Here is a 13,629-nt window from a genome sequence, read left to right on the forward strand (position 1 = left end):
CTGCCAGTGAATCAAAGAACTTACTTTTCCTGTGTCGCTGCGCTCACATAATGGCATCCCTTGTGAGGGGCTGTAATTTATTGCTGCTGTGTCCTCGGTCCCGGGAGATGAGACAGGCACTGGCAGAGAACCTGCGCCAGCCCTGTGGTGCTTTGTGTCGCAGCACGGCAAAGCAGCATTACACACAAGAAGTACAATGGGTCGAGAGATGCGGTGGTTCAAGACCCCACTCCATTCTTCTGGATTCCATCTATTGAGATTATTTATTGGTAGCGATTCCCGAGCACAAAGGGAGGGAACGGCTAACGATCTGGGCTGTAGCATTCCGCCTCAGTGGCTTCTGGCTGCACCTCCCTGTCACTGTGCGCACTGCAAGTCTGTTTTCTCCTCGTGTTTTGAGTTCATCGGGTTGGAGGCGTTCAGTTCACGGACTAGATTTCAGACAAAGGGTCTTGCGTTTTGCTTACTTCAGAAATAATACGTAGTTGCAGCACAATTGTGGTATTGCAGCGTGCTCTTAAATATGACCTTCAAAGAGCGAGAAAAAAGGGATGTTAGAAGCAATTGCCAGCAGACCCTCCTCTCAGGGAAGGTTTCACCTCTGCCATCTACCGGCACGCTGCAAAGATCCTCAGCAAATTTATATCCCGTATCCACTCCTTAATGTAGTCAAATCCTGTCTGCAATTGTATATTCAACAAATGTCGCAAGAATTTTTAACACGCAAACTTCCAAGCAAATCATTACAGAGCTGTTGTCAGCCCATTACTGATGAAATCAAGTGGGGGCAGCTGAGATAAATTGGCACCATTGAGCTGCCTCCAGCAGTTGAAGGCTGGCTTTCAAAGCTCAACATGCGTCCCTGCAGCTAAAGTCGGGTCCTGGAGGAACACTAAAACGTTTGGGAAGTGATTCAGGTGGAGAAGAAGGCTATGTAATAATATGAAGAAAACAGCCACGTTGTAAACAACGCACAGTGAAGTAAGTGCTTTTTATTACACATTATGTGTTTTTGTTTTGAAGGCAATATAGCAGAAAATCAAAACCTTTTATAAGTAGCAAACTTTTATATACTTTAATGAAACAGTGATCTTGGCCTATGTGCATTGAACATGTGTCTTCAATGTAGCTAAGTCCTATGGAGGCAAATACACTTCAACAGTTCAGTTACTAGTCTAGGCAGGGAGAGGGATTTGAAGTTTCCTCTGCCTGATGGTTAAAAGGCACCTGTAGTTTGGGGGGAAAAAATTGCCTTGCTCGATCAAAGCAGTTAAGTTGCTTTCAGGAATCGCCTCTTTCTGCTAAAACTGAATGTACAATCTATGGAGCACTTCTGTCGCAGAACGTAAGAGTTAGCGAGAGAGACCCTGGCAAACTGGAAAAATGTAGCTGTGCTTCTCTAATCTTGTCTGTCTTTTTCTCCTCCGATTCCCAAGAGAAAACAAAATTAAAAGATCAAAATGTTTTTGGTTCTGAACTAAGACAACATTCTTCAATTTGTGTATGCACATCAAATATGAAAACCATGTCATTTTTATTGTGTATGCAAACATACACAGTGGGAAAAGAATGCAGTTTATGTTCCCAAAGCAGAGGCCCCCAGCCCACTTCCTCAGTGTGCCTTAACGCAGCCTCGGAGGAGCAAAACGCGCAGAACTCTGCTGCGAACACTTAGAGGTCCCCCAATATGTTCCATGAGCTCATTCAGCTGGTCGGACATGTATGTCACTAGCTTCTCCCGCAGCTATTCCAGCTCTTACTGGAATGGAAATGTAAGAAATAATTGGACACTGCTTTGCAAATGTTTAGAAAAAAAATGCAGCAGGAGTATAGCAAGAGCCCGTAAAATTCAGCGCATCAGATGGTACTGCTGTTGCTTCTCATGGTCAGGTACAGGATTTCTTTATGGAAGTTCGCTTGTGCATTTACAAGGTGAAACAAATTCAAAAAGCTGCTGTCCTCTTCATCACGATCACCTACCAGGGCAAAGAAAAACACTTTTAAATTATTAGTGAAACTAAATGACTTCTTTGAAGATAAATCTTACTCATTCAGTGTTTTCAGCAGAGGCTGAATCAGCAGCCTCCACTTAGATTTATGAGGCATCAGCTACTGCACCTGATGGCAGGACAGCTGTGAAATAACACAGGAGACTCTCTCCAAAATTCCTTCACCAGCTTGCCCAAAGACAGACAAGAACAATTGTGCGTTAAGACAAAAATCTGTCCTAACTGAGCTTGCCATCATAATCAGTCTGGAGGTTTTATCAAGGCTGACAAGCTGTGGACAGGGAGCAACTGCAGCTTGTTGAGTTGAACAGGCTGGCTGGCAGCTGCTCAGAGCCTGTGTTTAGACGCAGCCCAGAAGGACCTCGGGCCTAATGCTCTGGTGGGACGTACTTTAAAAGACTGTTGTTTCACCATCCATGGCGGATGGTGAATCTCTTAAACAAGAGAGATCGGTTAAAATAAACGTCTCTCCCAATTATGACACTTGATTCGTTATTTTATGTCATCAAAAAAACTCCAGGCACTCCAGTATCGCTCTGCCTGGTGAGGGAAGGGAGGACAGGCTGTGATGCCACGCTGTGTCGCCTCGCTCAGTGCTAGCTCCTGATTAAAGAGCCCGTCCTGGCTCACAGACCCGCAGGCTTACCGGACAGCACTGCCTGTAGCATGTCCATGATCATGTGAGCAAAGGCGTTCTCCACACACTGCAGGAACTTGTTTCTCTCCCCTGGAGTGCTGAAAACTTTGCAGACCTTCTGCATCATTTTTACTGCCCAGTCCATGCAGTACAGGTCCTTCTCACAGACCTGACGTACACAGGAAATATTAGAAATACGCCTTTTATGATGAGTACAATGCTATAAAAGGCAAGACGAAATCTTAGAATTAACGATCGATTCTAATGGATCGGTGCAGCCGTGGCCTGGAAAATGAGGGTTTGTTACGAGGACATAGAGGTTGTTTTTATTGTTGGTGTGCTAATGGCGTAACTCCTCAACACTTTGCTAGTGGTACTTCTCCTCGAGGACAGGCTTGCTACCTTGCAGAGACATGCTGGACAGGGACCAGAAGGTGGAGGACTACAAGTCTCTTGCTGGACTTCTGGTTTGTAGGAGTAGATGGGGAAACAGCTTTCCCGTCTGAGAAAGCAAATCTGAGGGTAAAGAGACAAAAGGCCCGAGCAGGCTCTGTTCAGTAGCACTCACCAAAACCAGGAAGACCATGAGTCTGGCTAACTCGACGGCTCTTCCATTCACAGCTTTACTGGCCATGAAAGTGAAGCAAACGTTGTTTCCGCTCAGAATAAGAAGCCGAGCATTGTTCTCCATGAGCCACTCCCGGGGAATAACTTTGTAATAAAATAGAGAGAATTTTAGTGATCTTTGAACAAAAAGAAAGGAGTGCCACAAAAACTATTCTGGAAGACATGAATTTATGAGTTGTTGGCTTTGATAGCTAACCAGAATCTGTGAGGGGGTACCCTCTGGAATACAATTGCTACAATGAAGTCATATAAGCAATTCCTATCAGCAATACGGTTAGAGCTCTTCACGATAGCTTCTGTGGTATAATCTCACCCAAAACTAACTTTCAATGGGGCGTTAACATTGTTCAGTAGAATTTTGGCTTGAACAAACATTATGTTTTAAGCTTACACAGCTGGGACAACGTTTCCTTAATAATGGCTAGACAAGACTTGAATTTTAAAGGTCTGCATGGATTCTTAAAATATTTCACAATGGGGAAAGACAGCCCGAATTTGTAAGCAGTGCTGGGTTTCGCTCATCCCCAGCTACTGCCTGGCTTCCAAGTGTAATGACTTTTCCAGTTACGCCACAGCTACTGTAAGGAATATTGCAGGCAGTTTCCCAAGGCACCTCTGTGTCTGAAACACACTTATTGCCAGATTTGGAGGACATGAGCATATAATCCTACGGATTAATGACAAAGGCAAAAACACACCTGACAGCTCATCCACAAGACTGATAACATCATCTGCTGTCCATTCTCTAGCTTCTGTATCATACAGCAGTTTAATTGCATCTGCTAGACCTTTCAGACTGGTCTCATCTGTTGGTCCTTCTATCATTTTCTGCCAAACCACATGTCCTGAGCAATATATTAATCACAACTGCTATTAAGTGACAAAGTAATTTTTTTTTAAACAAGCAAGGTGCTAAACTGGACCTTACAGCAGAGTCAGAGGAGGGGAATTCAGGTAACACAACTCAGTCTTTGTGACAGTGAGATTTTTTTCCATCTGTCACTCCAGTAGGGACAGTGGTAGTTGCAGCATGAATCAAAGGGTGATTTAAAGAAACCCCAGGTCTGATAATTAAGTGAGAAAGCATGCTTTTCTTCAGGGAAACAGATGCTTCTTTGAGGTGCATTCGAGCTACCTCTACCCTAAGCAAGACAGAATAGAGGAACAGAGGTGCAATTTCTTCACTTGAATTGCAACTTTTTTTTATATATAGATATAGATATGTATAAATATACACACACATATACCATTTATGTATTTTATGTATGTTAGTGAGACCTGGTTAAGCAAAACAATTTTTTCTAGGCAATACGATTACATTCTATTTGCATAAAGCTTGGTTTTTGGCAATGCTGCATCCTGCAAGGAAATTTCATTCTTAGGGAACAAACTTTGAAAATTAACCCCCCAGACTACTCGCCATCAAGAGAGGACACTGGCCCAAAGATGATATACAGCAGGCGAGCTTGATTGACTATGGGCCACGGCTTTAAAATACGAGTCAGCCAAAATGCAGAATCACTTCGATGAATCCAGTGGTTCAACAAGACTCTACGACAGTATAACCTTATCCGCAGCTCTAGCTTTCGGGCACTTCCTGGGGTAAAAGAATGTAGGTATTATATACAGATGATACAGATGATCACTTTTTTTTTTTAATAGGAAGAGAAAGAAGGATTTTCTTAAAGCTGCCCAAGAACATCTAGGGGAATTTAATTGAATTCTCAGCTGTTACTGCCTGAGTCTGGCTGTTTTGGATACGTTGCACTAATTCAGGCCATAGAATCTATCAATGCACCCTCTGGTACCTTTCTGCAGCAACTCATGCATGTCTTCAAGGGCTCTCAGCTATGTTTTTTTGGTTTCTCTTTTTTGGCATCAGTAAGTGGGAATAGGAGGAAGCGTGTTTATGGCTGTGTATAAAGTCTTCCACAGAAATACCCAGTCCTGTGTTGGGTAACATAAGAATTTCTTGAGAGGCATGTGCCCCATCAGCGTTGTGTTTCAGAGGTACTAAACCTAACCTTTTACTGCATCACTTTATTTCTGTGTGGGTTCCTTTCCCATTGATTTCGCTGGCATTGGTGTACAGTACGAAAGATTCAAGTCCGTGTTACTGTTTACGTATATACATAACTTATGCACTGGTTTGATAATGGAATGATTAAAAAAAACCTAAACGCCTCTCAAGACAACTCTCTTCACTACAGGATACGTGTCAAAGACAAAAGCACTTTGCTTTTGGTGAAGAAAAAATAGCTGCATTCATCTATATGAAGGCCAAGTACTTGGTTTAGAATGCCCACTTTCTGTGTAATACTGGAGCTAACAGAATGTACGTGAGAGTCAGGAAAGGATTGGTGCTACAAGGCTTAGCTGAGCTAAAACATTCTCAATTCTAAACATATTTTGTTTGCAGTAATCAAGATCCATTTTTCTGACCTCTCCATGGTAGCGCATTTTGATTTTGTAGGACTTTTGTGTGCTTTGATGATTACCCGGTTTGCTGCTGACAACTGTCTGTACTTTACGGGGTAAATTGCTCAGCTCACAGAGGAAGTTAAAAACCCGGTGACACTCTAGTTCATCCCAGCCTGCTGTTAGGATCTGAAGATTGCAAAAGAAAGGGGGTTAAAATGAATAGATTGAGCCATAGATTTAGATCACAATGCCATTTCTCATATTAGATAAATACACCCTGTCCGGCTATTTGTCAGAAGAACAGAGAGGGAAGGTGTCATACCTGGAGTGTCGTGCCTGCACAGCATCTCCCTGATGAGTGTACGGAAACCGTTATCTGCTACGGAGGTGCTGTACATTATGGCAGAGGTTGTACTTAAGCTTAATGCAGCCCAGAATCAAAAGGTGCTAATGGCATTCCACATTTAGGGCCAAGATCTTATTTTTTAACCTTATGTGGAAAAGTACACAAAGGTATTTGCTACAAAGACAAATGTCCCAGCACAAATAATTATCTGTAACTCTTAACCGCGGAGAGATAATAATGGTTTTTTTTTGTATTATCAAATACTTTAATGCTGCATACTTACACAGCACCTCTATGCACAAGTTTCCAAGACTTAAATGCATTTAAAATGTGCTCAAAATGCCTGTTCTTCTAAGGGAGAATTTGTTTCTGTATTTTTTTAAAAAAGTTACTATCCAGTAAAGCCTCCATTATGGCAATTCTAACACTTTACAATCGAACATCTCATGTAGTGTTAAAATGGTCCTACCCTTAGCGTTTTACTGCATATTTGGAATCACAGTGGTCATTACAGTAAATAAGCTGTGCATTGCTGAACTAATTCATTTGACACTGGGTTGTTGTTTGGGGTTTTTTTAATTAATTTTAAGCTACCACAAGCTAACAAAAATATTCTGGCATATGATGTGTATAGCCATTTACTTTTAAACCAAACCATCTCCGCTCTTGATTTGTGAATTTGAAGCTGTGTAATAAAATGCTCCCCTTCTCCCATGTCTTCTTAGATAATAAATCGCTAATCAAAATCCAGACTGGTTGGTAGTGAAATCCAGACCAAGGAATTCTCAAGAGTCAAATCAGCAACTTTAACAACCAGAGAGGAAATTCAGAGAACTGTGTGAATAAAAGTGTTCCCCCCCCCGCTACCCCCAAAAGGCTCAAAACCATCTTATACTTCTAAATATCTTGCAAAAACACAGATTAATTTAGAAAACTACCTTAATTTTCTTTTATATTTGTGATACTTGCCTTCTCTCCATAAATATACTGTACCTGTAAAAATACCCCATAGCACTGTAATCCTAAACAATGCAAAGGACTTGGACAACCATTAAGTTTAAAACAGGAAACCTGCAAGTGCAAAACACCGGTAATTTATCTTAACTGGCCATAAGCTAATTGCTGTGATTGAAAATTCTCTGTACTACTTGTGTACATCAATACTAGTTAGAGAGATTTAGAAGGATTCTCTTCCCTTATTGTATAAGGAAACAAGTTATAGTACCTATGTTATGGCTTAGCATTACGTCCAAAACTGTGGTCAAATGGGTGTGCAAAAGTAAGCTAAGAAGAGCAACCCTGTTTTCAGGAGAGTAAAATTTCTGTGAAGAGCTGTGCAAAATTTCTGGTAGTTCACAAACTGAAGAAAAGTTGAAAACCACTGATCTTGGAATATGAAATCTTACTAGAACAGACTTGTGTTCAATAGGCTTAGGCTTTTCTATTATTATTAAAAAGAGTCTGATCTCAAATCAATAAATTCATTACACAGTAGTAGTAAACTCCAGCAAAGGGACAGTAAAAGGCATAATTCAACTAACAATTGCCTTATAGAAATGGTATTGTAAGTGCAAGGGACAATTCGAAACACTAGTGAAAGGAATGTGAACTTACTTCTGAGAGGATCTTGTGTATATACTTTAGCCTATCTTTTGTAGGCAATAGAAGTGTGCATCTTTTAAGCAACAACCCTGTGAACAAAACAAATACGTACGTGACTATGAGTGTGTGTACATGGCACATACACTACTGAATTAGCTTAAGCATTCGCATCCCATGCATGCACACGCTAGTGAGAAAAAGCCGCTACTGCGAGGCGAAAAGAGCAGCACAAAACAGTAATCTGTGCTTTGGAGAAGGGGTGTCTGCTTTTGTCGTGGGGACATCTTTTACTAAAGAAATGTTGTCGGGGAGTATGTAGGCTTCCTATGCCATAACTTGTTTATTGTGTTGTTTTAAAGTCCCTGTTAGTCACAGTTGGAGCCCTATTAAAATTACTATATTGGTTTTAGAATTACAGCTGTTAAAAATATTGGAAATAAATGTTCCTTGTTGCACCTCTTTTAACAGTACCCCGGGGAACGCTGGTTTTCCCCTTACATCATGGAAAGCCGAGCTTCCAAAATTTTTTCAAGATAGCCACATGCTCTAAAAAGAAAATATTCTGAACACTGTTAATGTAAAACATAGCTAAGAGGTAAAATTATTTTCCTATACCGGACTGAAATGGTATGTGTTTAGGATGTCAAAGTCTGGAGTTCATTATAGTGTGGAACAGCTGTTTGTTAAGCAGCATTTTTTTCTACACTACTGATAGAAAATGGGTTAACAGCTTGCTCTTCAAAAACTTCTACCAGAATAAAAAAAATATATCTTGTTTGTTAATTAATCAAGAAATCCACAAAAAAGCATGTACTTTTTTTTGGGGGGGGAGGAAACTTTTTTTTCTGAATTGTCAGTCTCCCAAAAAATACGTAACTTCTCCAATGTCAAAAAGTACTTAATGCATTTACTGTGGTTCTAAATTGACTTTTTCCTTATTTAGAAGTGTGTTAGCATTCCTACATGACAGACATAATTTATTCATCAGCCTAGGACATGGTCCAAAGCTCAGTCAAGTCAATTTTCTATTGACTGGATTAGATGATGGAGAGAACTCCCTGAAGAATAGTTGAAACTGTTGAGACAAGGTAGCTGCAAATCAGAATACGGCCATCAGTGTGGGGAAAAATTATGTTGAGTAAAAAGGGTTGAGCAAAAGGTACTGCTCCTGGCTTTGTACAGCAAAACCCCCTGTGCGGAAGGACAGTGCCACGATCATTTATAACTCGAGTCCATTTTAAACAATGACTGAAATTCTGACCCCATTACCAGTACTGGAAGATTTTACCATGGACTTGAGCGGAGCCAGACCCCTCTGAGTTTAAGTGAGATTTATGTGATATGTAGACCCTGTTCAGGCGTCTGTACAGGAATGAGGTTTTCCCATTGAGTCCAGTCTTTCCTGCTGTAAAGTAAATATTGATTTTGCAACTGACCTCTTAACAAAAACGTTCTCTTGAGCCTTCCACTGATGACACACATAATACCAATGATCTCTATATTTTGAATATGTCGTGTTTTTACTACTAGGCCTACTATAGCGATGGGTTCACACCTATATTTAAACAACAAGTTGCCATCTTGTATGTGGTTACTACAAAGCCCAAACTAATTTTTTTTTTTTTTTTTTTTTAAGAATTGTAGGGTTTCAGGCTTCATTTTAAAAATAGAACACTAAGATTATTTTAAGATACCTCAAAACCTACATGGACTGCTTACAATAGAAGGTCTTTGGTCTAAATGACTTTAACGGCATTCCTTTACCTTGTGTATGCTTTTATTTAATGTCTTAAGTTCAAACAATACTTAAAATTCTACATCTAATCATGGCATCATTTTATTTCTCTGTCAAATAAACAATTTTTTTTTATCAGCTAGGTAACAGTAAATTGGTAGGGATCAAATTAGAATTTAAGTTAATTTGCTTTTCATATGGAAGAACACTGACGGGGATGAAGACAATTTTCAGTGTTCAAGACACATAAGAAGGAAGGCTTCATTTCTGAGCGAGAAGCTGAATGACTTAGAATCGATGTGTTTTAAAAATCAGCAGAAAAGTTAAAAAGCAAACAACTTTGAATTTGAGGCTGTACGGCACTCCTTATTACCATCGAACCCATGTTATTTTGATCCAGATTTCTATTATGCTATGCCAAAAGAGGTCTGAGCAGCTGAAAGAAAGAACAAGTGAATCTTTTCACCCAGAAGGGGTTTGGTTAGCACACAGTATACCATGACAGCAAAAGTGCAGGCATTTTCACATTGCCCTTAAGCTAAGAGTGAGAGGGAAACGTGTTCTTCATGCCCCTTTCAGTCTTTGATACAAAGCTGCCAAGGAGAATGCTAGTCACTGACAACTGTGATAACATTTTTGTGATGAGCATGCTTCTTTTCTAGGAAGTGGAATGTGATCTGCAATACATCTCAAGTAGAGTACCAAGCAGGCTTTCTGATGGCAACTGTTGTTGGTCACTTCAGAATTAGGCTGGGTTTAAGTACTGCGGCTACATTTCCCAGACTGAGGAATGCGAGCTACTCCAAAGTGATAGACGAAGGCGGTCTGAACAGCCAAATTCCTTCAGCTGGTGTGGGGCCTGGGAGTCTTGGTTTCTGCTGCAGTTTCCAGCGGTGGTGTCCAAACAAACTAAATTTGGAAACACCTACTACTGAGAACTGATCCTCTGCCCAAGCCCTGCTTGCCATTTAATAAGAAAAAATAAACATAGAGGAGGCAGAACATACATTATTTTTTCCATAACTAAGAGGTTTTGGAATCATTTCAGGTAATTCCTCCCACCTCCCCCCACCAGATAATGGTATTTGAGTGGGCTATTTGGCACGGGGAGGAACTTCACTTTCAGAGGGAGCCGCACAAATTATTTGGGCCATATCCTCAGCATTTTACCGATCAATGCATATAACAGGAGAAACCTTTTAACTGAGTTTAGTTCTCCTCTAATTGTTACCATTTGCATTAAAGGATCACCTAGAGATTTGTAGTGCTCTAAAATACAGGATCCTTCTCTCTTGCCAGGTAGCTCAAGGTTATGAAAGTCTTGCAGTAAGAGCCTTCGGTTTCCTGATGGGGTTGAGATGTAATTAATAAGGCGGTGGCTGATGGTTTTCGACACCATGCTCAGCATGCTGATATCCTTCACTGAAAAAGCAAAGCCCAGTAAACTTGTAAATCTTTACTGCAAGAAGAATGCTGATCACTAGTCAATAACTTTATCTTGCTTCAAAAATAGACCAAGAAATAAGATTTACAAATAAAACAAAATTTAATTACTGTTTATCTCCTTTGCCAACAAACTGTAATAATTAGAAATGGATAGATCTAAAGAATACTTTTCACACATAATAGGCAAAAACCACTTCAATAGTTTGTAATTATCACTTAAATTTTGGTAATTTCGTTCTTCACACATAAAAGCTGAAAATTCACAGAATAAGTCACATAAAATGACTTCAACTAGCTGAAAGGTAAAACATTTTAAATAATAATGGCTTTTTCTAAATGGAAAACTTTTGTGGTAATTTTCAGATACTGGAAGCAATACCTTTCTTATCAGATTCTCACCTGAAAGATAATTCAATACCATTTGAAAGATCTCTAATGGAAGTGTTTTAAAATATCCAAGTGTGGACAGAGATTGGGGATCTGTGTCCAAGATGTTGCAGTGCTGTCTGGAGCGACGGTTACTGCGTCTGTATTTCTGGTTAGGAATCAAGGTGTAGCTGGTCCCTGCAGTGGATGTCATGGTTCTGTTAGTCCCATAAATTTAACCTGGAGAGAAAATTTGAAAGTCCTATTTTCAGAGGAGGAAAATACTATACCTAAAACTAGGCTAAGAGGAAATCACTCCATTGTAGACACAACGATGGAGTGTGAAAATCTTGTCATATGCATAGGATACATTTTTGTTTGAATTTAGTGCAATGACATGCAATTTACTAAATAATTTTCTAATTCCATGTCTCAGAGAATGGAGTATTCAGCTGATCTTAGAGAAGGAAAAGAAAGGCACGGGGGGACATCATGAGTGGGACATCAGAAAGTTAGGAAAATAGTTCTATACTTCTTGAGGAAGTATATGTGATGGTACAAGCTACAGTAATTAATAACATTATTTTACCTCGTTACACTAATTATTCAACAGAATATGAAAAAGTTATATGAATGTTATTGAAATGATTGTCATGTTACTTGATTCCTTTAGAGTGATAACTACTTATACATATGCTTGCGTATGACCGAAAAAAACCATTAAAAGTAACAAAGTGATGCTTCAAACCATTTTTTCCTGCAGCATTTAAGTTGATACATGGCTTAATTTCATATGATGACTATATCTGTGATATACAAATAAATGATACAGTATTGCTATGTGAAAAAACTCAGTGACCCAGGCTTTCCCAAAATCATGAGTCTGAAAAGTAATGAGCTTTAAAGGATCAATAAATATGTTCTTTTGGTTTGCCTTCTAGTTTCTGCGTCTCTAGAATAGGTACACTTCACATTGTCAGGCAACAATGAGAGTTAATGACTCACTACCTCTTAAAATTTTTTTTTTTAACTGAGATTGTTCACATTATTTCTTGATTCCAGCAGCTGAGGCTTCAGGGAAATTGCCAAAGAGAGTGAGTGCTGCAGTATAATTACAAGAGCTGGCAGCACTGCTGGTAACATAACTGGAACCCATCCAAGCTGCAGTGCAACATCCCAGTTACCATCAGTGGGAAATACACTCAGAGAATAGACCTCATTGTTTCAAAGATTAAAAATTTACAAAAATTACAGAAAACAAGTTCCAAACATCCTTCATATTTATTACAAAAGCACGCAAGCCAGACCTCTCTAATATGTCACTGAGCAAAATTACCACATCCACAATGGAAGCACTGTTTGTACTGACAACTGAAAGAATACGGGGCATTTCATTAAAAGTGTTACAAATAGGTTTGGCTGACTTGTGCTTGTGTGCTGGATAGAGTTTGCATTGTACATTTAAGGAAGTTATACTTCACTGGAAGCATTTTTAATTTACGTATGGTATAATTCTAGCTAGCTAAAGAAGCTTATAGTTTAAGCTTTCACAAGGCTCATGAGCAAATGTAACTGCTCCTAAAATTAGTGTTTCGTTAGGCTTTTAGGCTGCTCGGGCAAGAGACAGAAAATGGAGGTAACACCTTTAAGAACAATCAAGAAACCACGTACAGATAAACATACAATTATATGAAAAAATGTTTACCTTTGGAAAGCAAAGTCTGAAGTTAGTGGAAATTTTATTCACGCAGCTGTGGGTTCAAGACAACTTAAGTTCCTTGTGTACAATATACAAAGCAGCTCCACTCCTGTTTGTAAACAGGGCACCACTAAACTTAGTTCAAGACAGGCTAAATCTGATACATATTTCTGATTCATACTTTAGAAATAAAGTTGCAATCCTACGATACTTTCTCCCCCCCCCCCCCCCACCTGTCTTTAGCAGGACTGTACTGTAAGGATTTATGGCATCTTTAAGTGTTTTTTGAAAATCTTACCTTGGGTCTGCAATAGTGTTATATGGAAGAAAAAAATACTTCGCCGCAAGGGAGGTTTTCAGAAATACTCAGTCAATCCCAGTCTGTTTCTATTCAACTTGATTGAAGTTGAATTAACTACTGTTTTAATTTAGAGCAGAGCTAGATAAAATTAATGTAAATAAAAATGAGTACAAGCAGCGAGTTTCAAAGCCAAAGCTTAGAGACTTTACTGAAAGCTCCCATTTGCTTCCTCTTTGACTTAACGTGTTTTTTATTTCTTATGGAGTTCAGCCAGAGCGGGGCAATGGCCTGTGCATCTCCATCTGCTGCTGGGATACCACTTGTTTAGAGAACTGCTTAATCCAGGCTGGAAAATTGAAAGGTAAATGTTAAATATTTAACAAGCTAAACTCGTAATATTAGCCAAGATGGGTCATCTTATTTGTTGCTATAAGCTAATT

The 13,629-nt window shown here is 39.5% G+C and overlaps 1 protein-coding gene across 1 annotated transcript; it reads right to left on the minus strand.

Annotated features, from left to right (window-relative positions):
• Positions 1–1,857: 1,857 nt before the first annotated feature.
• On the minus strand, positions 1,858–11,403 carry FBXO47 (F-box protein 47). Its single transcript, XM_075171871.1, has 10 exons — positions 11,223–11,403; positions 10,629–10,799; positions 7,655–7,731; positions 7,034–7,111; positions 5,772–5,880; positions 4,694–4,870; positions 3,972–4,118; positions 3,215–3,357; positions 2,656–2,815; positions 1,858–1,976 (listed from the first exon to the last, which is right to left on the minus strand). Exons 1-10 carry the CDS (start codon positions 11,401–11,403, stop codon positions 1,858–1,860), a joined length of 1,362 nt encoding a protein of 453 aa, XP_075027972.1.
• Positions 11,404–13,629: the final 2,226 nt, after the last annotated feature.

Source organism: Calonectris borealis, chromosome 22 (assembly GCF_964195595.1).
Source record: "Calonectris borealis chromosome 22, bCalBor7.hap1.2, whole genome shotgun sequence".
Lineage (NCBI taxonomy): Eukaryota > Metazoa > Chordata > Aves > Procellariiformes > Procellariidae > Calonectris > Calonectris borealis.